Source organism: Hyaena hyaena, unplaced genomic scaffold, assembly GCF_003009895.1.
Source record: "Hyaena hyaena isolate Hyena2069 unplaced genomic scaffold, ASM300989v1 scaffold_11, whole genome shotgun sequence".
NCBI lineage: Eukaryota > Metazoa > Chordata > Mammalia > Carnivora > Hyaenidae > Hyaena > Hyaena hyaena.
Genome location: NW_024080643.1, coordinates 4,736,600 through 4,760,707, shown reverse-complemented (window position 1 = coordinate 4,760,707; position 24,108 = coordinate 4,736,600). Strand labels below are relative to the sequence as shown.

The 24,108-nt window shown below is 36.5% G+C and overlaps 1 protein-coding gene across 3 annotated transcripts in view; it reads left to right on the top strand.

The window, feature by feature from the left end:
- The window catches only part of NUP58 (nucleoporin 58), a 53,871-nt gene that overhangs the window by 15,476 nt on the left and 14,287 nt on the right, over positions 1-24,108 (top strand). For all 3 annotated transcript variants that reach the window (XM_039254912.1, XM_039254899.1, XM_039254905.1), the window contains 9 exons: positions 3,873-3,897; positions 5,005-5,070; positions 5,381-5,555; positions 8,923-9,002; positions 10,975-11,093; positions 11,533-11,615; positions 15,639-15,840; positions 21,138-21,236; positions 22,795-22,890. In XM_039254912.1, coding sequence (XP_039110843.1) covers positions 3,873-3,897; positions 5,005-5,070; positions 5,381-5,555; positions 8,923-9,002; positions 10,975-11,093; positions 11,533-11,615; positions 15,639-15,840; positions 21,138-21,236; positions 22,795-22,890 — 945 coding nt within the window. The remainder of the gene's footprint in view (positions 1-3,872; positions 3,898-5,004; positions 5,071-5,380; positions 5,556-8,922; positions 9,003-10,974; positions 11,094-11,532; positions 11,616-15,638; positions 15,841-21,137; positions 21,237-22,794; positions 22,891-24,108) is intronic.

Sequence of the window (24,108 nt, the reverse complement as noted above, 5' to 3'; positions counted from 1 at the left end):
ATTCTTCCTCATGTGTTCTGTCAGAAGCATTGGTCAATTCAGTAATTCTTTAGAAATATTTTAATGCAACTTAATATCAGTTTTGTGAATGGATGTATCATTAGTCAGCCATCATTCTATTATTAACAACTTGTTTTTAGGTCTTCTGGGAAGTATCACTGTATTGGCTATCCTTACAGGGAAAGGCAGCATACTATTGTAATTTAAAGATGTACACTCGAGCTGAAATCGCCTGGGTTCCGAGCTGCTCAGCTATTCACAAGCTCTGTGACCTTACTCAAGTTATTTGTCCCTCTGGGCTTTAGTTTCTTTATCTGTAAAGTGGGGCCAAAATAACAGTACCTACTTTGTCATGTTGGTTTGAGGACATTACTTTCATAAAACTTCAGCAGAACCAGGCGCTTAGTGAATGCTGTCTAGGTGTTTGCTGTTATAAATTTTCAGTTAATTTTTTAGGACAAATACCTAGAAGCTGAATCATTAGAGAGAGAGACAGTTTTAGAAACTCTTAGTATATGTTGTGAAATTACTTTCTAGAAAGGTTTTACCAATTTATTTCCCACCAGCCAGTATGAAAATGCCCTTCCCGCTCTGCTTCTGCCAGGCTGAATATTCTTTTTAGAAATTGTCAATCCACATTCATTTTCAAAAGTGTTTTAGTGTTGTTGGTCCCACGTGTGTGATTTTTTTGTTTTGTTTTGCAATGTCTCTTCTGCCTCTGATGCAAACACGCTCCACTAGGGTATATACATGCATATTGCATTAAAAGCCCCAGAAGGATCTGAAGTGCGGTAACGGATGAAGGTGTAATTTACACTGTGTCCATATGTGAGAACTTTTTGTTTTGGACATGGTTTTTATTGTAAAGAGATACCATGGTGAAGTACTATCCTAAAAGTTGGCAAAATCTTTTTTTTTTTTAAGTTTATTTTTATTTTGAGAGTGAGAGAGCACACATGCGCAGAGCTGAGGTAGGGCAGAGAGACAGGGAGAGAGAGAATCCCAAGCAGGCTTGCACTCCATCTGCCACACAGTAAGGTCATGACCTGAGCTGAATGTTTAACCAATTGAGCCACCCAGGGGCCCCAGGCAAAATCCTTTTAAATTTAGGAAATTTAGGATTATTTTTCTTTGATTGAAAATTGACTAATTTATAAACGTAGGGGTCTATCTCTTGTTTTTACTTAGTTTTCTTTGTAGCAACTTAGCAACTTTCTAAGATATGTAGAAAAAACCCTAGGTATTTTAGCAGCTTATTTTTTTACTCAGCCAGAGCAGCTGGGTCCCCTCCAACTACTTTTATTCGTGAAACTGCTTCCCTCTTTATTGTACTTGCTGTCAGGCTCCATATGAAAGAGCTGAGTGAGGCAAAGGGGTAAGAGGAATGCAGGGAGTTAATCTCCCCTCTTTTCCCCTGCCCTCCCCCCTGCATCTTACTCTCATACCTGAGTGAGAATTGAACAGAAGGAAGCGCATGGGACTTCATGTACCCCGTCTAGTTCCCTTTACTCTGCTGTTCTGTGTCGGGGGATTCTGTTTTCACCTGAAGGATTTCTCTGCCTTTCTGTTAGCGGTATCAGTTCGCCTGGACCTGCGTTACTGGGTTGAATCGGGTGAAGAGTGCTAGGAAGCAAAGTTCTGTGAGGAGGGGCAGCCTGGAGCTAGACCGCCAGGTGAGGATGAGCTGAGCCCTCTTGAAGAACCGCTGCAAGACCAGCGTAGCTACACGACAGCAAGATTGGATTCCGGAGGTCACGAAGGGCCTTGTGTGCCACGTTAGTTCAGGAGTTTAGTATTACACGGAGGACAGTTGAGACCTACCGGGGCTTTGTTGTGGATCGTGTGACATGAGAGCTGTATTTGAGGAAGAGTGTGAAGCCGGCCCTGTGGGGGAGGAAGTGCAGGCGGGCGAGGACCTGCGCGGATCTAGTAGGAGGCTGTTCCAGCAAAGGGAGACCGAGTCAGGGACCCTCGTGGGCTGAAACAGACCTGGGTTTTATAGATACGGGCTTGTCTGTATACAGATTCTGTCTCTGTAAGAAAAGTGGAATGTCAAAGAGCAAAATAGTGCATTCATCAATAAAAAAGTTGAACTATTTGGGGGAAAAATTAAATCCCTGCTTTCTATTACTGTGTCTCGCCAAGTTGGAGACCCCCATCTGGAGGACGTGGGCACCAGCTTCAGAGAGGTTCCACCATGAAGGAGAAGAATCTTAGAATCTGTAAAATACAAAATATGGAAATATAAATTATAGTTGGATTAAAGAGGCGAACAAAAGAAACCCCATGGACGAAGGCAGAAAGTAAATAACAAATTGGGATTAAAATGCCTGATTTCTAGATGCTTGTATTTTCACATTTTAACCTCTGAAATTGAGATGCATCTTAAAATTAGGATCTAATTTTAGAAATACATGAAATATATGGGACAAAGAATTAAATATTTAATGTTGAAATAGCTCTTAGAAGCGGTAAGAAAAATACCTCAGAGATACACAAATAGCCTGAATAGGCTGTTTACAAAAGGAGAAATATGCTTCTCTAACATTTGAAGTATTTTACTTAGACCTGTCAGAAATATGAATTTGGTTTACAATTAAGTGGCCTTTTCCACTTAAATACGGGCATCGATCTTTTTTTAAAAGCTGTTCATTGCTGAGAGTCTGATGGAAAAGGTACTTTTTTTTAAGTTTATTTTTCATTTATTTTGAAAGAGTGAGCGTGAGCAGTCTAGGGGCAGAGGGGAGGAGAGACTGAGAGAGACTCTTAACTGACTGAGCCACCCAGGCAATTTGGAAAAGTACTCTTATTCATAACAGTTGGGAGGATAAATTGGAACAGTTGTGTTAAAGGGTCAGTTCGATAATACGTCAAAGGCCTTCCTTGGAATAATCTTTGACCTATAAATTCCTCTTTTTTGAATACAAATAAAGTAGTGAACAAGTATTTGTAGATAAATACATTGACTGTAGCAGCATTGTTTATATAGTGAGATCTCATGTCAACAAGAGGGTTGGGCACAAAGGTTCTGTTACAACGACATCATCATATTTTATGGTCATTTACAGTCATGTTAAGTGATGTGGAAAATGCTCATAACATGTTGAGAAAAGGTGTTGAAATATCACTTCTAGCAATCCTGACTGCTTTTAAAAATGTGTGTGTAAGTGCAGAAAAAGACTGGGAGGGGACCCTTGAAGTTCTCCGGTGGGATTAAGTGTTGTGTGTGCCTGTATGTTTTTAAATAAGCTGTCTTACTTTATAGTGAGAAATCTTGGAAAAGTGGAAAATAAGTCACTGCATTTTGCTGAAGGAGTATTTTTACTTTTCTACTTCTATAGATATATGCTAGTAATGATAACTAGGAAGTAGGGGTCATTAGTGAGAAACTTGTTGCTATATCTGTATACATTGAAGACTTCATTTTTAAAAAGTTTGCTGCTTTCATAAAATATCTAGAGACGTTCAGGTAATCTGACATATTTTCATATTCTAACCTAAAAAAGTGTCAAGTAAAACTTTCAGGAGTTAAACTGCTAGGCAGGAATATTTTTTTGGAAGACCATTGGAAGAGGAAGATTCTTGCCCTTGAATGAGATAGATACAGTCAGCTGCATTACTGTCTGTTTATGTGTACACACACATCTCCGTAACATGCCGTAACATGCCGCGCTGCGATTCTAGTTTGTGATAAGTCATGACCTCACGATTCTAGTTTGTGATAAGTCATGACCTCACGTGCTATTTAAGAGGCAGTCTAAGAAATGCTGAACAGTTTCTGTTGATACCTTAGTTTGCATTAAATTAAAACTTCTATTTGGAATGCATTGTTGAATGACCGGTTTTTACATGAAGCTTCTTGAATTTTCTAGGTGATAAAACAGGAACAAGACCAGAGTAAGTTCACAATTTAACTTTTAAAATATTTTAATTGAGTTTTATTGAGTAAATCGTAGACAGATAGTATGGTTGGAAGTAAATGAAACCATATAGGCTTCTTTTTCTTTGAAAAATTCTTTAATCTGCTTTTGTCAAAAATAAAATAATAAACCTATGCTCTGGAAAGATGATGGGATGGTCAAATCTTCAATTTTTAATCATTTGGAAAATTTATAACTGATTCTTTCTGGAACACTTTATGCCCAATTTGATATATAACACCCCTTTTCTGTGAGTTACTCTACCAGTACCGTTTATTTTCTGATGACAAGGAGGGAATAGAGCCTCCACACACATCATATGTTTCAAGAGCATGGTTTTTACTACCACTTGTTTTTTTCTCACCTAATTTGTACATTAAATGAAACATTTATAAATGAATGATCAAGTTCATGCCTTTAAAACATCTTGTGTATATTTTAGTCCTGTTACATAAATGAGGAAGCTGCAAGAGACTGAGGTTGGCCTAGGGTTATAGCAAGGAATTAGTAGCAAATCTGTGGTGAAATTTCCCTGATGATTACATTGCGGCATGCCAGATTTCACTCATTCCTATCCTCCTTAAATATTTGTGATTCCCTTAAGCTATTCCTCAGTCTTACTTTGTTGAACAACAAATTGAAATTCTAAAATAAAGTAAAATACAGTGAGCATCCCATTATGAGAAATTTTGTAGACTCTCTTTAAAGAATCCTTTACTATTTTTGAACCGAATGAAATGACACTCATAGAATTTTTGAGCTGGGGGAACTTAGTTCAATATTTAATCTGTTGGAATTTCTAAATTTTTTTCTTAAACATTTAGTCAAATGCATTTATGTGTACTTAGAATAGGTGCCAGTCTGTTTTAGAAAAGATATCTCCACGTCAGGTGAGTTGTTCAAAGTTGTTTTAAAGGTCAGGAAATTTATAGTTCTTTATAAAGAGCTTTGAGATCATTCATGAAATATATAAATGGGGAATATTTGCTTTATTTTCTTCTCTCTCAACATGTACTCTAGTGGAACTCAGCGCCAGCTGTTTATAACCCCAATGGCTTTAATAAATCTGTGGCATTTCTCTTAGGGATAGTAAAGCACTGAAGGATGAAAACCTACCTCCTGTCATCTGCCAGGATGTTGAAAATCTCCAGTAAGTGTGTCACACATTAGATAAATCGTATTGAAGAATGCTAGAATGTATTTTAGGGGGAAACGTCTCTTCCTCTTAAACGTTTTAACTTGGGTAAAAATGTTAATATTTTTATAAACTAGAGAGAAAGCAGAAAGCAGGAATTAAATTCTTGTTACTGTCATTCTGAAAAAAGCATATGAATTGTAGTTGAAGTTTTAATTTTTCCTTAAAACACTAGAACTCTGACCAACCTATTGTAAATGTACTTTTTTTCTGTAGGAAACCAAAGGTGTATTTTTAAAAAATTTAGTTCTATGTATCTTTTTAGGAAATTTGTGAAGGAACAGAAACAGGTACAGGAAGAAATTAGTAGAATGTCTTCGAAAGCAATGCTTAAAGTACGAGAAGACATCAAAGCTCTGAAGCAGCTTCTGTCCCTGGCTGCCAGTGGATTGCAGAGAGACACTCTCAGTATTGACAAGCTGAAAATAGAAACTGCTCAGGTAAACTAATGTACCGTCATTTTAGTGTGCAGTGTTGTTCTGCCATGTTTTTTCAGATGAAACCGCTCTTTTATAAACTTGAAGACTTACTACATACAGCTCATACACTTGTAAGTTGCTGCGGTAAAATAGTTACTAATTTGTATTGAGTGCTTACTATGTATGAGGTTTTGTTTTCTTTTTGTTGTTTTTTTTTTAGTTTTTATTATTGAGAAAGAGCACAAGGAGGGGAGTTGCAGAGAGAGGGAGAGAGAGAGAATCCCTAGCAGACTCCGCACAGCACAAAGCCCAATGCAGGGCGTGAACCCACGAACTGGGAGATCATGACCTGAGCCAAAGTCAGACCCTTAACCAACTGAGGCTCCCAGGTGCCCCATAGAAGGCAGTATTTTAAGCAATTTATATGAGTCCAGTTTAGTTTTCATGGCAGCTCTATGAGGTAGGCACTCTTACCTTCCTTATGTAAATAAGACAGCGGGCAGAGAGCTTTGTTAATAAATGCAAGAGCTTGGTCTCTCTGACCCTGGTTGGTAATCCAGCTCTAGAGTTGATGCTCCTAACTAGTTGGCTTTTACAGAGTGTCCGCTGGCTAAATTGCTATTATAAAAGCTAGACAGAGAGTGTTTTTTATTTTTTATTTTTTTTAAAATGCTTTATTTCTAGGAGAGAGAGAGAGAGAGAGGGAGAGACAGCATGAGCAGAGGAGGGTCAGGGAGAGAGGGAGTCACAGACTGAAGCAGGCTCCAGGATCTGAGCCGGCAGTCAGCACAGAGCCCGACGCGGGGCTCGAACCCACGAACCGCGAGATCATGACCTAAGCGAAAGTCGGACGCTTAACGGACTAAGCCACCCAGGCGCCCCCAGAGAGTGTTTTTTAAAAGCCTGTCAGTGGTTAAATAAAAACTGTATTATGCTTTGTAAATATTAAATATATATTAATATATATATTTTGTACATATATAAAAATATATATAGTTTTTACTTACTTTGGTGGGGAAGAATGATGGTAAGTGATTTACTTTTGTTTTCTATTTCACAATTACAAAATATACTTGATTTGGTCATGGCTGTCTAGAAATCTTTCCAAAAGTTTTCCCTCATCTTAATGAGCTTTATGTGATAGGCCTTTTTAGTGCTATGCTCTTCATAAATGAAGTGATAATATTAAGTAAAAATTTTAAAGGTGCTTATGTGTCTTTTTTTATTGAAATATGATTGACATGACACTATATTAGTTTCAGGTGTGCAACAAAGCAATTCAATATTTATTTATATTGCAAAAATGACCATAACAAACCTAGTTAACATCTACCACCGTACTTAGTTAAAAATCTTTACCCCTTGAGATGAGAACTTTTTTTTTAAGTTTATTTATTTTTGAGAGAGAGAGCAGGGGAGGGGCAGAGAGAGAGGGAGACCCAGAATCCGAAGCAGTCTCCAGGCTCTGAGCTATCAGCACAGCGTCTGATGCAGCGCTCGAACTCATGAACCATGTGATCATGACCTGAGCCAAGGACACTTAACCAACTGAGCCACCCAGGTTCCCCAAGATGAGAACTTTTAAGATCTACTCTCTTAGCAACTTGCAAGTATATTACCTATAGTGACTGTGCTGTACATTACATTCCCTGGTCTTATTTTAAAATTAGAAATTTGTATGTGCTTATCTTTAAGTCAACTATTGGAGAATACTTTTGTGATATTATTAATGAACGTGTGTTACTAAAGTAGCTGTTTTAAAGTATGATGTATAAAAGGAATTCAAAGCCTTTGTGTCTGCTTTCAGATTTCCAGGTTGCCTACACACTTTGGTTAAATACAAATAAAATATTCTCCCATATTTCTTTTTAACTTATTTCTTCTGTATATAACAGATAGGTATGTATATGTCATCTTTCTAGGAGAAAGAAAATGTTAGTTATGATTTTAGACAGTGGAGAATGATTAGACTTTGATTAAACGTTACATGAAATCACAGATTTCATATGTGAAATGTATGAAATTATATGGAAAGTTTATTAGCACAGTAGTAGAGGAAGCAAACTCAGGAAGAGAAATGAATGCTATAACGAGATCTGTTGCAACTTTAGTACTGGATGATTCCATTCACACATATTCAGACTACTTCTTATGTACTAGACTTGTTAATAGTCCTTCAGAGATAAAAACACAACCCCAAAGGCACGAAAAGACTACTGGGGTGAATGAAATCATGAAAGTTTGGGTAGAGTATAACGGTGGCAGGTGAAGAGTCAAAGAGCTTCCTTAAGGAAAAGTCCTCCGAGCCGGGCCTAGAAAGTTTTATAGGTGATGTCAAAGAAATTTGATATAAGCTTGGTTTATTTCTAATTTACAGGAATTTGTGATCTACCCACACTTCAGTGAATTATCAATTGGAAAAATATTCTGAGTCCCTTAGCGAAGTAGTTATCAATCTTTAACCCCAAACCCTTTTCTTCATGGAAAGCCTTTTTGGGAAATAAAGCAATTCTGAGGTGAGGAGCAGAGTTGTGATTGCAAAGACCAGAGCCTTATGGAAGCAAATTCTTTTAAATACCTCATTTTTAGGGGTATATAACTCAAGAGTTTAAATAAGAAGTGTAGTTAAATTTCTTTTTGGGTAGGGTAGGTGCCAAATGGTTTGTTGCAGTTATATTGCTGAGTCCATGGAGTCAGTGAACATTTTTAAGGATCTTTTATACACAGCACTTCAGCAGAGGCGTTTGGGATCAAAAGACATAGGATATACCAGGGAGAGTAAGTTAAATCAGTTCAGTACTATGTTCTAGGTACAAGGTATGATTGAGGCACAACGGCCTCAAGTGGGCGCTTTTAAAAAATGTTTATTTTGAGAGAGTGTGTGTGTGCATCTTTGCACAAGGAGGGGAGGGGCAGAGAGAGAGAAAGAGCGAATCCCAAGGAGGCCTTGCACTGTCAGCCTAGAGTGGGATGTGGGGCTTGATGTCGTGAATCATGAGATCATGAATGTCAGGAGTTGGACATTTAACAGACCGAGCCATCCAGGTGCCCCTTAAAGCATTTAAATAATAGCAGTCTTTTGCTGTGGATGAATTAACTTCACAGATTTTACAGAAGTCCATAGTTCCTAAAATAGATAAGCAGCTCATTATAAATTTATCATAAAGTTTGTTAAGAGTGTACTTTGTCTTTGGAAAGAGGTTTTGGCAACTTGTCAGACGGATTAAACACGACACGTTCTCAGAGCAGGAGAGTGGCAGTGTTTGAAGTTTCAGTCCAGAGATCATAGGTGTTTTCAACCTGGCTTTTAACTGGTCAATTTTCTCTTCTTTCTTTCTTTTCTTTCTTTCTTTTTTTTTTCTTTCTTTTTAAACCTCTGATCTATTAGGAGTTAAAGAATGCTGAAATAGCTTTAAGAACCCAGAAAACCCCGCCTGGACTCCAACATGAAAACACCGCTCCCGCCGAGTAAGTTGCTGGACTTTCTCATGTTAGGAAAGCAGAACAGTACACCGTCCAGGCTAAGGGTTTGTGGCTCATTATGTAGCAGGCCTGGGTTAACAAGCCCTTGACATGGATTTCTCCTTTTAATTCTCATAATAACCCTAAGAAAGCAGTTCACGATCTTCATTATCAAAGGGTAAGTGATGGCTAAGATGTGAGCTTTTAACCAGTGTTACGCAGTTACACTTTATTTGTAAGTTATGTAGAGGGCCTTTTCCACTGTTAAATTTTGCAGGCAGTATATATTTTTACCAATAAGGACTTTTTAAAGATAATTTTATGATAGTCCCTTCCTTAAACAGGGCATTCTGGAAGTAGTTTAACCCTTTTACTTGTTTGCATAGCTTTATTCACACAGGTAATAACTCATCAGAAAGAGCAATTAGAAACTGTAGAAAAGTTAAAATAAAAAACATCCACCTGCAGTCTCATCACCCAGGATGTGTATCTGTCTAGTTGCCAAGTGATTTCTATCTTGTCTCTTCATATCCTTTCATGTTGCTAGAGCTAATAACTAACATTTGTCAGATGCTCACCATCGGCCACGCAGAGCGCTTAGCACCTGACATACTTTATCTCCTTTTCCACAAAACCTCTACAGCGGTGACCGTCCCATCTTCCAGATGAAGGGCCTGAGGCCTGAAGGGCGGTGGAGGTCTGGCTCCTAGTCTCTCGCTCTTTTTTTTTTTCTTTTAACTTTTGATGGTGATATAATTTCAGACTTAGAGAAAAGTTTCAAGGATAAAACAAAGATTTCCCATATATCTTTTATCGAGATTCCTTACGTGGTAATGTTTTTACTATATTTGTCTTGTTCCCTGCTCTAATATACATGCATATTTTTCTCCCTGAACAGTTTGAGCTCTTTGCAGACAGATGCCCTTTATGCTAAAGCACTTCAGGTGTATTTCTTAAACCATAAGAACATTCTGTTACATAACCACAGTTCAGTGACCAAAATCAGAACATTAACAAGGACAGTCTTACTCTTATTAGCTTATTCAGATTAGCATGGGCTGTGCTTCCTTGCTGAACATCCTCTAGTAGTTTATCCTTCTTACTCTTCATCTGCCGTCAGAGCTAGTTTTGAAATGGGGCGAATTCTGTCATTTTCCACTGCAGAAAGCTTTCGTAGTTGCCCATTTCCTACAGAATTACATTCAGCATGCTTTGTATACGATTCAAGGTCCCTTTTATTTATCTGGCATTCTCTGGTTAAATTTAGCAGAATAGTAGTAGTAATTACATGCTCTTTCTGTGGACACCAAAGTGTTTTTAGGTTATAAATACAAGGACTAAGTACTTGTAAAGTCTGGTTGACAGTTGCACTTTTTAAAACTTTTATTTTGAACTTATTTAGACTTACAGAAAATTTGCAAAATTGATAGTACAAAGAACTTCCTTATATCCCTTACCCTTCTTCCCTTACTGTTAAAATACTGTGAAACCACAGTATAATTAAGAATAGGAAATTAACATAGATGTATTAATCAAGCAGCAGAACTTAATTTGAATTTTACTTACTTTTCCACTGATACGCTTTTTTTCTTCCAGGATCCTGTTTTCCACAAATGTACTTTTTCTATTCTAGGTTCCTGTTCACTTTGCATTCAGTTATTTCTCCTTAATCTCTCCCAGTCTGTAACAGTTATTCATAATTTTGATACTTTTAAAGCATAGAATGTTATTTTGTAGATTATTTCCTCATTGGGGTATTTCATGATCAGAGTAAGGATGTACATCTGTTTTTGATAAGTTGGTAACTTAGAAGTTTTGGTTTTGGTTTCAATAATATGTGTGCCATATCATTATGTCCTCAGACTAAGTCAAAGGCCCTACTTATATGGGGGTATATAATTATTTACTTGGTGTTTGGAATGCAGGGAAAATAATATTTTGAAAATTTTGACCTGACTTGGTAAATGTTTTTGTATAGCTACTTCAGAGTCTTGGTGCAGCAGTTTGAGGTCCAGCTTCAGCAGTACAGGCAGCAGATTGAAGAACTAGAGAACCATCTTGCCACTCAGGCAAATAACTCCCATATAACCCCTCAAGGTAACATGCTTTCTGTGGTGTGGTGTGGTTTTGTTGTCGTTGGTTTTTTTGACAGTCCTGGGTTTTGGTCAGAGAGAGGTTAAGGTGTTTTTGCATCATATTCTAGGTAACAGCTAATAGTCATCTTCAGCTGGTGTAAGACAATTTCCTGAAGGCTTTGATGAGATCTTTGTTCTCTATAAATAGAAAATGCTTTGTTATGAACTGTCAGGATGTTGACCAAGGCAGAAGTCTCAGGGCCTTCTCCCTTCCCCCGATGACTGATTCAGACACCTGCTCTCAGTCAGCTCACTGTGCTTTCTTCTCGTAGTCATGGCAACGCTGATATAGTTTGTTGCCTCCTACACTTTTAGTACCAAAGATTGAAGTCAAGTCCTAGAAAAATAATACTGATTATGTTACATATATGTTTGTGTGATAATATAATTTTCTTTTATAGATTTGTCAATGGCTATGCAGAAAATTTATCAAACATTTGTAGCTTTAGCTGCACAACTTCAGTCTATTCATGAAAATGTGAAGGTAAGTTTTCATTACCAGTTCACGTATCTGTATATCTAGACCCAAGTGAAGTATTCATTTGCAGAGCAAAAGCATTCATGCTCCGTATGGGAGTAGCTAAAATTGCATACAAGTGAAGAAGACTAAAAATAATCCCTAATCATGCTCAGATGCAGTCACAGATAATATCCATTGTTTTTTCAAAAAGATCCAAGTGTTCTATGCAATTAGCTATTTTAACTTTTTTTAGTAGTATATCGTAAACAGTTTTCTGCGTGGATACATATTTCTTCAACATCATTTTAATTAGTTACGTAGGATTTCGGTGTACATATGTGCGTAGTTTCCTTAATCCATCCTGTTGTTGGACGTTTAAGTTGTTTCCATCTCTTTACCACTATAAACAGCACTATAGAAAAGAAACCTACTCAGTAGCAAAAGTATTTTGTGCTGCTTTAATTTTATATATATGTGTGTGTGTGTATATACACACACACACACACACACACACACACATATATTATTTTGTTTATTTTTTTCAAAAGAGAGTGTGAGCAGAGGGAGGCGCAGAAAAGGAGACAGAGAATCTGAAGCAGACTCCAGGCTCTGAGCTGTCAGCATAGAGCCTGATGCAGGGATTGAACCCACAAACTGCGAGATCATGACCTGAGCCAAAGTCAGAGGCTTAACCAACAGAGCCACCCAGGCCGCCCCTGCATATGTTTTAAATACTTAATTAGTTATCAAATTTTTACAAGATCTGTCTCTTGTAAATACAGGGAAAAGTTTGTGTTTATTAAATAATATAAATAAAATATTTTGTCACTCAATATTTTGAACCTTGTGTAATGTTAGTTTTTAAAATTTTAGTGAAATGTTAAATATAGTATACTTTTTCCAACTGGTTAGGCAAATATAATTAAACTGTTTCTTGGGGTTATGTACAGTCAGAAAACAACCTTTAAAATTCAAAGCATCCAAACCTGAGTCTGATATTAACTGCAGAATAGAGTTTGAGATTACCATTATTTTTATTTTAATCTGGTACATGGTAATAGATTTTTTTTTAAGTTAGCCATTTAAATTGTAACATTTAAAAAAATGTTTATTTGAACATTTTGAGAGTGCAAGCTGGAGGGGAGCAGAGAGAGGGGTTGAGACAGGATCTGAAGCAGGCTCTGCACTGACGGTAGAGAACGCGGTGTAGGATCGTGACCTGAGCCCAAGTTGAATGCTTAACCGACTGAGCCACCCAGGAGCCCCATAAGTTACACCATGTTTGACTGAGCCACCCAGGAACCCCATAAATTACACCATTTTAAAAATGAGCATACTTTGGATCTTTTGCTTTAACATATTTAAAATTCTAAGCCAAAATTTTAAAATAGTTAGTTTTAAAGGAAGAATTTTCTTGAAATAAGTTTATTAAAGTGCTAAAGATGATTGTTGGTACTTTTCTTTCTTTTTTTCTTTTTTTTTTTAAATTAAATTAAAATTTTAAAATTTACATCCAAGTTAGCATAGAGTGCAACAGTGATTTCAGGAGTAGATTCCTTACTGCCCCTCACCCACGTAGCCCATCCCCCCTCCCACAACCCCTCCAGCAACCCTCTGTTTGTCCTCCATATTTAAGAGTCTCTTATGTTTTGTCCCCTCCCTGTTTTTATATTATTTTTGCTTCCCTTCCCTTATGTTCATGTGTTCTTTGTCTTTAAGTCCTTATATGAGTAAAGTCGTATGATATTTGTCTTTCTCTGACTAAGTTTGTTTAGCATAATACTCTCTAGTTCCATCCACGTAGTTGCATCTGTTGGTACTTTGAAGTCTGTGTGTTCTACAGATATTTTTCCCTTAATTTTTATTATGAAAGTTTTTTTTTTTTTTTCATTTCTAGGAGAGAGAGAGAGACAGCGTGAGCAGGGGAGGGTCAGAGAGAAAGGGAGTCACAGACTGAAACAGGCTCCAGGCTCTGAGCTGGCAGTCAGCACAGAGCCCGACGCGGGGCTCGAACCCACGAACTGCGAGATCATGACCTAAGTGAAAGTCGGACGCTTAACCGACTAAGCCACCCAGGCGCCCCTATTATGAAAGTTTTTAAGTATACACACACATAAAAGGAAGGGCACTGTTGTAATGAATGCCCAGGTACCGTCTTTCAGCTTCATCCCGTATCAAGATGTCAGTTTCCCACCTAGGGATGCTTTTTCCCCCTGGAACATTTTAAAGCAAATTCTAGACATATTATTTGTAAGTAAACATGCTTTTTCAATGGCAGTTTTTCCTCTCTGGTATTCTTTTTTTTTTTTTTTTGTAATGTACGTTCCCAGGAACCAAAGGATGTTCCATGATCAGATTTGCTATGTTGCCAGTTATTATCAGTTGAATTTAGTGACCAAAGTATAATTTCTAGTATAATTTCGTTTACTTACAGAAACCTCACAAGAGGTGGTTTTCTGTTTTTGATCCTTTTGTATTGTTTTTCATGAGATAATCTGCTGAAGTGGGCTTAAACTACCCAAGCCAGCCAAGCCTCAAGGACATTAACAAAATTGGACATTTTATCAATTAGCTTCTATAAATCAAGGCTAATATCTGTTCTTTTTTCTTTTTCCCCCTTAAACCAATTGTCTTTTCAAGTCTCTAAGGCAAGTCATTGTTTTTCAGTATCTGAAGCAGAACAGAAATTTATGGGCTATTAATGCCAAACATTATGGGTATGTCCGTAAAATTACACAGAGAAAAGAGGATGGATTAGGGGGAGATCAATTCTAATAAAATTCATTCTTCTGACATCACATACTCTGCTTCTGACTGCATTTCCCTCAGTTTTCAGTTCTTGGCAGGCCTGCTTCAGTACTTTATATATATATATATATATATATATATATATATATATATATAATGTACTTTATAGAGGTAGGAAAGTTTGGAACCAGTACCTCAAATACTGACATCCACACAAAAGGGGATGATAACTTTTAAATACTGTAAATAGCAGTACGATTTCTAAGTGTCCTACCGGTTAAGACCAAAAAGACATTACTGCTCAGAATGGTAGGAAATCTGAAAATTCTATATATTTTTAATAATTTTCTTAAATTTTCTTTTATTTCTGAGAGAGTCAGAGACAGCGTGAGCAGGGGAGGGTCAAAGAGAGAGGGAGACACAGAATCTGAAACAGGCTCCAGTCTCTGAGCTAGTTGTCAGCTAAGAGCCCGACGTGGGGCTCGAAACCACGAACCGTGAGATCATGACCTGAGCTGAAGTCAGATGCCCAACCCACTGAGCCACCCAGGTGCCCCATAAAATTCTATATATTTTTAAAAAGTTGTTTAAAACTGATCAAAATTAGATTAAACCCTTAATGAAAGTATTTAGTAATTCTGATATGAATTAATGGCTTTAATCAAGGCAGATGCTGTATTGGGTGAACCAGCCCACTTGATGAACTTGGTAATTTTTCTTTCTTACTCTGAAATTATAAACTCACTCTCCCCCTCCCCATTTGGTTATGCAAGCTCAACATGAGTCATTCTCATGGTACAATAGTGAAACAATATTGATAAAGTGAAAACCCTTTTTATACCCTCCAAGCTCTCTATGCTGAAGTCACTTATTTTAACATGTGTCACCTATACCTTTTAAAGAAGGCATTTGACATATATGTAGTACATGTTTTTAGCTTTTTGAATCAAGAGGTTGGATGTTAGAGAGTTTGGAAACAATTATAAAAAAGTAGGATATTGAAAATGGAATTTTACATATTACTGGCTGACTCAATTTAAAGAGGGCCTCATGAAGCCAGAATATTTTAGGCAATTTATTGTAAAGCTGTGACAAAATTAGGGAAGAAAATACTCTAGAGCGATAGAGCTTGCGGGCATCACTTTGCATTCCATGCGTTAACAGCGCTGTGATCTGCACCTCAGGGGGAATGTCTAGTATCGGCAGTGTCTTTGATCTTCTTATTTCCTACTTAGATATTCCCGTATTACCAGAGTCAACACTGAACCTGATTAACCCTTTCTTTTTTCTTTCCTTTAGGTGCTAAAAGAACAGTACCTGGGCTACAGGAAAATGTTCTTGGGAGATGCTGTAGATGTGTTTGAAGCCAGGCGAGCAGAAGCCAAGAAGTGGCAGAACGCACCCAGAGTTACTACTGGACCCACCCCTTTCAGCAGCATGCCAAATGCGGCAGCCGTTGCCATGGCTGCAACACTCACACAGCAGCAGCAGCCTGCTACAGGTCTGAGTGCATTCAAGTTATAGCTTCTTACTGTTAAAATGCAGAACCTTTATGTGCATTTTTATAAGTCTTCCTTTTGTGTGAGCACTGAAGAAATTTCTATGAGTAGCTATTCCAATACAATCTAAAAGTGATGATGGACACAATTATATACCTGATAAAAAATGCAGGGTAGTCTTAGCAATAATTATTCCTCAATTAGATATTGAATATTGTGAATTACTTACTGTTATTTGCTGTATTGCTATAAATGCCCTTTAGAACATGGTGTTTCACTAACAAGTTACATTTAAGAATAACACATTCTGAAATTGTGATTGTATCCTTTATTGTTTTAAAGTCAAAGATAATCCAGCCATTGTTGCATTTCTCACATACGATACTGATAGATGGTGCATTCTTGTGTCCTCATACATAGTGCTTACAGAGGGCCCACATGTAGGGTGAAGTACATTATGGCCGAAGGCGTGTTGAAGGTCAGTTGGCTGTTTTTATGTATAATGACTGGAAACAATACAGGTTCTCTTAACCAAGTTTGGACGAGAGTATGTGCTAGAATTATTTGTACCTTTTCAGAGTGAAAAGAGCAGGAGCAGGAAAAAGGTGATTGAGGTGCTGGATTGCACGTTAAGAAGTGGGAGCTGGGCAGCTGGGCAGGTGAGGAAAGTAACTGGTGAGGCCCTAGACAGGAGGTGATGGGGGCCTGTGGTTTAACTCCGCTTCTGACAAAAGAAACATTTTTGTGGTCTAGTTCTGCAGTTCGGAGTTCGGGCTGTGTCTTTTGGAGATTGTTGTCTTTACTCCTAGCCTCTTTTTTGTCAGGCTGCAAGTATGACAGAAAACACAGTCTCCGTGGATATTGAGTTTTTACTCATTCAGAAATTTTTGAGTAATGCTTCTTATTATCCTATCGCATGTGTCTTTCTGATAGTTCCATTAGTCCGCTAGTAAATTATGATACAAAAAGTAAAAACAAAACAGACGTATCTAGATTGCACTTAGGCTGCCTCTACTAGGGAAGCATTCTCTGGTTTTCACTACTGGCAGTTCAGAAATTGTTCTTCACATTTGGAGATGACAGAATTGACTTACCATCAGTGAGTGGCTGGTGATTGGTTCCATGCCACATCCTCCACATTCCGTGGCTGGACCCATGTGAATAGTGGCTCACAGTGGCACTATTGTACTAGTTCTCTAGCTGGCTGGAGTGTAGGATTCCTTTACTGACTTGATACTGAATCCTACTGATTCAGTAAAGGAATCAGTCGTATAATTATGATTATTAGTTCTCATGATTGTTTAACCAGCTAATCCAACCAACATAGTACCAATTTACTTTTTAGAGTCAGCATTAATCCTAAAATAGATCAGATAAGCATGGGTTTTGGTTAAGTGTCCTTTAAAACATAAGGGATTTCCATTTTAATAAAAAGTCAGTTATTTAAAATGTCATGGTATAGCTGAATTTTATATTCCAAAATTTGAAGCGAAAATTGAAGCAAAACCACTTGTCAGGGTTATTGTTGCATTTTGTTTTTTCGTGGGTTTTTTTTTTTAATCTTTTATGTAGACGGTCTTGAGGTTTGTAGGTTTTCACTCATACATTTTGCGCTCATGGGCATATGAAGATGTATGTTCATTCTATAAATACGAGTGCCTACTACGTGCTAGGCTCTGAGGATACGAAGGTAAACGATACGAGCTGAGTATGGTGTTTGCTCTCCGTGGCGTTGGAGAATGTTCGCTTCATTTAAACTCATCATCTTGAGGAGCCTCTGCTCATTTAGTTTTATCTGTGACTTTTGCCAGGCTTCAGGGAACCCGACTGTTTTCTATGGTCCCTGCAGTTTTGAAGCCCCTATAAGGGCTTCTCCGTTTTCATTTTGAGTTGTGTGGATTTTTAGAATTGAGAAGCTAAACAACAGTGATCACAGTTTTGTTTTATGTCTCCTCTTTTTCCTTCTGTTTCTTTGAAGGCCTTCCCAGCTCCCTCGTGCGTTCCTATATGTATTTTGCAGTCAGAATGTTCGCCATTTTAGCCCTGTCACCACTGCAGCAAGATGGATGAGGCCCCTAGATTCAGCCCGTTGAGAAGTTGCTTTGTACCCACTCAGTGACTTCATCTTTTTGTCCTGTGACTTTGGGGATATCTTTTGTTTTTTAAGTGCAAATAATTTTAAAGACCACCTAGATTCAGTTAGGTAAGGCTTGTGTGCTGTTGTCATGTACCACTGTTGATCTGTGCAAGATCTGAGTTGTCAGGGGATTTGCCCTTAGTTGCATATGGATTCTTCATTAATGTAAAAAATGCAGATAGCTTCTTAGGCTGCTACCTTCCGAAGGTGGTTTCTGCACAGTCTTTCTTGGAGGTGGAGGTATGGATTTTAGCGACTTCTTAACTTTGGTGTTTTTTAATGAAAAAAAAAAAGATATTAGGCCTGCACGATTTATGGTTATTGCTTCTGATGGCTGAAGAGAATTGATGAAAACCAGGAGGCTAATTACGTATGAAATAAGCATCAGTACATGGATAAATGACACATTAGTAGATCTTGAGTACACTTGTCCATCAGTGCTTTTGAAGCTTCTTAAAAAGCTGAAGACATTTTACATTAGGATTATCAGTATAATTTTAACTTAGGATAGATTGTTTTAAGCTAATGTGCTGGGATTAAGTTTTGCTTTTGTGTTTTGACACTTTTAAAAGTTCTTGATGTTTACATAATAAGATGATTCTCATGTGACTTAGCTGCTATTTTTAAGGAGAGCTGAGACATTTTGTTAGGAATTCCTAATTTCTAGCTTTTAGTGTAGGTTTGGACATTTAAGATGTAGTGTTAAATAGGAAACGTTAAGTATTTCATTTTAGTTTTCTTGGAGTTTTGTGGTTTTGTTGTATTTAACAACCAAAGGAACATTCCCCATTAAATCAGTAAGTAAAATTTTTCAAATTAGGGGAAAAGGCATTTTTTGTTTTTAAGAAAAATTATTTTTAAAAGATGACCTAGGAAGAATCATACTAATTACATTAGGTATTTTGAGTAATTATTGAAAATTATTAAAAAATTTTAGCACTTTAGTCCATTTCCTGTGAATGCAGTTTTACTTTTAAGAAAGTAGAATTTATTCTGGAAAATATGAATTACAGTGCTAAACTTGATTTTGTTGTGTGTGAATATGTTAGACGGTAACTTTTGTAAAATGTTACTCTACATGAAGATTTCACTTTGGGCAATTATTGGGATATATTACTACTAACTTGGTTTTATTTATGGAACTAAGCCTCTCATCGAATGACTATTCAGATTTTGAAGATAGATTTCTTGAATTGTTTACGTGACTTTTGCCTGAAGGATTTAGATTCTGCTTTCTAATAGTGAAACTAATTTATATGGTGGCCAGAGTGTAATATATGCTAATACTTTGGCATGGAAGATATTTATCATGAGTTTTTAATATTAAAAAATGTTATACATTTGCCTACTAGTTTTATAAATGATGTTGCCTTCAGAATTTGTGTGAAGGTACCAAACTCAAAGTATCATGTACCTGTTGTGCAATGGAAAGTCTTGTCATTGTCAGAGTTCTTGATTTACCTATATTCTGAATATTGATGATTAGGGTTGCTCTGAAAAACAGACCCATACACAACAAAAAGCACGTTATTTGAGTAACTCTTAGGACTTGTAGGGTTGAGGGCTGTGGTGTGCGTTATTCTCTAGGGTCTTCCACCAGCAGTGCCTCCTATAAACATGTGACGCTTAAGTCTCTCAGTGTTACAGAAACTGGACGTGTTTTCTACGTATTACTTTTGTTAGAAATAAGAAAGTGATGTGCTTAGTTTCTTTTTCCTGTAGTAACATTTTACAAAAGAGCTGCTAGGCAGGTATTTTATTCTCAAATTGATCTCAAACTGGATGTAAAAATTTAAATCTTTTTTTAATTTATTTTTTAATAGTAGTATAAGAACTCTGGCTGCTATCAGTTCTCACTCTTTATTTTCTGGGTAGAAGCTATTTGAAAAGTCCAGTTTCTGTCCCAGTGTAGCAAAATACAGTTCCTCAGTTTTCTTTTTTTTTTTTTAAGCTTTGTAATTTCACACTACCTTTTGAATATACAAACCTCATTCTTCGTTGAACAACTTGAAGGCTTTGCTTTTTTTGAAGAGTTTAAATTTCAATCTGTATGTTACTTTGGCAGTTCCCTCAACTTTGAGATGCACTGATCACTGTGCTTGAAAAAGACAAGACTGAAGATTGTACTATGAGATTTATTGAGTAATTTTCATAAATTATTTATCAAATGAGAGATTTTTAGATTTTTGTATTCTGCTTAAAGAACAAAAAGTAGTTAAAAAGAGAGGCTAGTGAGTTTGATGCTATTCTTGCCAAACAAACTCAGCCAAAATCTTTAAAGTAACGAATGGGAAAAGGATGACTAATTGTTCTGCATCTGAGTACATTTTCCAAAATGTTGGAAAGAAACTTCTGAATTGAAATCTTGAATGTATTGAATCTGTCAAGGTACACAGCGGTGCCTTTGTAAATGTTCATCATTTTATTTAATCAGGTGATAAGTGGTGTAATGTAGCAGAGCTTAATAATAGATCAATTATCACTTTTTGTGAACAAGTTGGAATTGTCATGTTACTGTGTAATTGATTTGCTTTAAAATGAACAATAAATTTAATGAAATAAAACACTGTCTTGTTTTTTATCTATTTATTGTATATATCATATTTCATATAAAAAGTGATGCCTAGTTTTTTGGGTACTTACTCTTATGAAGTAACATGATAGTTTTGCCACGTTAGTGTCAGTCTCTGATCAGTTGAGACTTGACTCTAACGATGAGGAGCTTGTTTTAAAAAGAAAAAAAGTAAAAACCTTTACTGATTACACCAACTAACTTTATCAGAAAACAGTTGGGGGAGACCTGAAATCATTCTAGAAATAAAACTAAAAGACAATACATTAAAGATTTCAAATTATTTAGTAGGTTAAAATAACATCTTTCAATGTGCTAAGCCTCTTTTAATTGCCTAGTATGAACAGGTTACTTAAAAACCAGTTTTGTTTTTGGTTTCTTTTTTTTTTTTCTTTTTGTCGTGAGGTTAAATCAGGCAGGGGAGACATCCTGAAAACTGACTTTTAGCAAATAGAATTTGTTAAAATTAATCACTGTTTATTTAAAAAATAATTTCATAAAGAAATTTTAATCCTGAAAGAGTAAGGCAAATTTGTTTTTTTTCCCCCCATTTTTTTATTTTATTTTTTATTTTATTTTTTTTATACCAGGGCCACAGCCATCTCTGGGAGTTAGTTTTGGAACACCATTCGGCTCAGGTATTGGCACTGGCTTGCAGTCAAGTGGCTTAGGTTCTTCAAACCTTGGAGGTACACTTTAACTTTTCTAATATTGCCTTGGACTATTATTCATTTGAGTTGATACCAGTCTGTAAAAACTTTCTCAGAGGGTCTGCTATTTTGGTAGTGAAAAACAGTTCTCCAGACGTAATCAGTGCTTTCCGGTCTTAGATTTAGAACTTGGATCATTTCATCTTCAGTGAATAGTAAATAAAAAAGAGTAGTAAAATTGATCGGTAGGGACGTTCCTATTTTCAAAGCAATAGGGTAAACTACAAACTTGAAAATTACTTAGTGTTAATAAATTTAACTTTAAAAAAATCAGTAGTCCTAATCACATCATTTTGGAGTCCAAACTGCATCTGGACATCTAATCATTATCTTCTTTTTCTGTAAATGAACACTTTAAATGGGAAAATAATGTTATTATAAATTGGACAGCTCAGCTTCTGTCTTTTCCTAAGCACTTTGGGCATATTTGCCTTTATTCATACTTGTAAATACATAACAATTAATAGTTTTATAAGTTAACTCTAGTAAGGTAAGTCTTCTGCAAATCATCATGCTAAATATAAATGTATTCACCATTCTGTGGTGTGGGTATTTGATAGTAGAGTGTATTTTGACAAGCATATTGTCCTGTAATGAGTAGATTATTTCCACTAAAATGTATCATCAAAGGAGTGAAAGCCTATGAGCAATCAAGGTGAATCCAGTGGACTCTACTGGAATTGCTAGGATTATGGTAGATAGTATATTTCCTATAATCTATATAATCCAGTTTGCCATCATATTTCTTAGTGTTATATAGGCCATAATACTGTCAGACTCAGTATTGTAGATAAACTACTGCAGACCAGCCTAAGGAGAATTTGAATTTTATTTTTAGAGCACTTGACTTTTAGGAGAGTGGAAACAAGTCTTTCAGTACTTAGCAGAAGCTCCTCTTGAACTTCATATAACGAACAGTATTTGTTTATTTAAATTATGACTAGTACTATTAAGAGAAGAAAAATGACCTCCCACTCTAAATTTCTCAGTTGTTGAATCGGCTGGTATGCGACGGGAGCCTGCTGTTACTGAGTAGATTTAATGTGATTAACTGTTTTGTAATTAAGCCGTTTTTCAATAGTAGAGGTTCTTAAGTGAAAAGGTTTTGGTAAAAAAGAGAGTAAAGTTGTCCTGTGGTACTTGGTGTTTAAATTGTTGTGCATGTCATGCTTATGAATTTAGTCAGTCTTTTTTTTCAAAATGAAATAACCCTAAGTAGATGTGTCTGTATCTGCTTGACCTGACACCATATTAGAGTGGTCACTAAGATTTCTAGTCAGTTTGGGAGAGAAAATACTAATATGATCTTGTTCTTTATAAAGTACCGATTGGTCTGAAATTTAGTCTAAACAGATAAAAAATGTTTATTTCAGAATTAATCTGATTCTTCAAAAGTCTGATGCAAAAGAGTAACTAGCAGGTTTCTGTAATAGCACTGTATTTATTAGACCTTTGATAATTTTAGGTTTTATTTGTCAGTATCCTTTGATCTGTGTTTTACGTACCATTGTGTATTTCTCTATTACCCTTTCACTAGGATTTGGAACTAGCTCTGGTTTTGGATGCAGCACGACAGGGGCCTCCACATTTGGATTTGGAACAACAAATAAACCCTCAGGAAGTCTTAGTGCAGGTTTGTGTGTCTGCGGCCTGAATTTCAGGCAAACTTAAAGATGCAAATTATTTAATTTAAAAGTATAATTACTGTTATTTCCCGTATCCAAAAGCAATCTCTGATTCAGTTTCTACCCCCCCCCCAGATGTAGCATGCAAGCCTAACTAATCATAGAGTTTTATCTCTCTCATAAACTAAAAGTCAAGTTTGTGAAATATTTCTAACAGGACTTATTAGTTTGATATAATAAGTAATTATATCCTCTTTTAACTAAGCAGAGATTATTTTGAACCCAAAGACTAGTTTCATGGTTAAACAAGTCTCTTCATTAATTACAGAAATGGACCCATTGTTGTGAAAGTTTTAACCCAGTTTTTATCATTATTTGTCTCGGAGAATGATTTCTCTCCCAAAGAGATGTTCTTTAGTTATAAGTCCCTTTGGTTTAAAAAATCCCAGTCTTTACAAGAGATGATTAATTGGGTTCTTTGTTCATTTTTGAAACAGGCATGTAATCTTTTGACTCTTCTAGTAGAAAATCCCAAGTTTCTTCTCCCATTTTCTCTGTATTTGTAAATCATGGCTTGATTTAATGTTTAACGCTTAGGGATAAGTAGCATGTCTAAAATAATGGCATAATACTTAATGTGTTTAAATTGAGGGAATTTTAAGGCAATTCCATTTAATAGTAAGTGGTATTTAAAATCAGTCGTTCCCAAAGAGTAAGATAATAGAATTCCATGATAGGAGGGTTCTAATCTCAAATCGGTACTGTTAAGTAGGCAGTGATAGCACTTGATCTTAGTTATGCGAAGATTCTTATAAAATCTGAGCAGTGCATGCTACTCTTTGGTGTGTTCGTTGTCCTGAAAATCATGGGTCGAGGCCTTCTTAGAGGACTTAGGATTACAGGAGTGAGCCCCTCTTCTACACGGTGACAGCATTTTTCTGGAGGGGCTGAGGTGGAAGGCACCAGGGCATATCTAATTCACAGGAAAGTGTCTGGCGACTTGAAGTGTTCTAGAGTTCCGTTATTTGTGCTGAGATTTCTCTTCTGGCTTGGATCACTAACCTTACGCCTTCAAAGTGCCTCTTAGTTGTTAGCTAAATTACTGTCTTATAACATTTCCCATGTTACAGATTTAGGGTTCTAATATATTTGTTATTTTTATAAATATGTATTCTTTTAGCTAGAAATTTACCTCTTGTCGCCAGTGTTTATATTTGTTTTTGTGA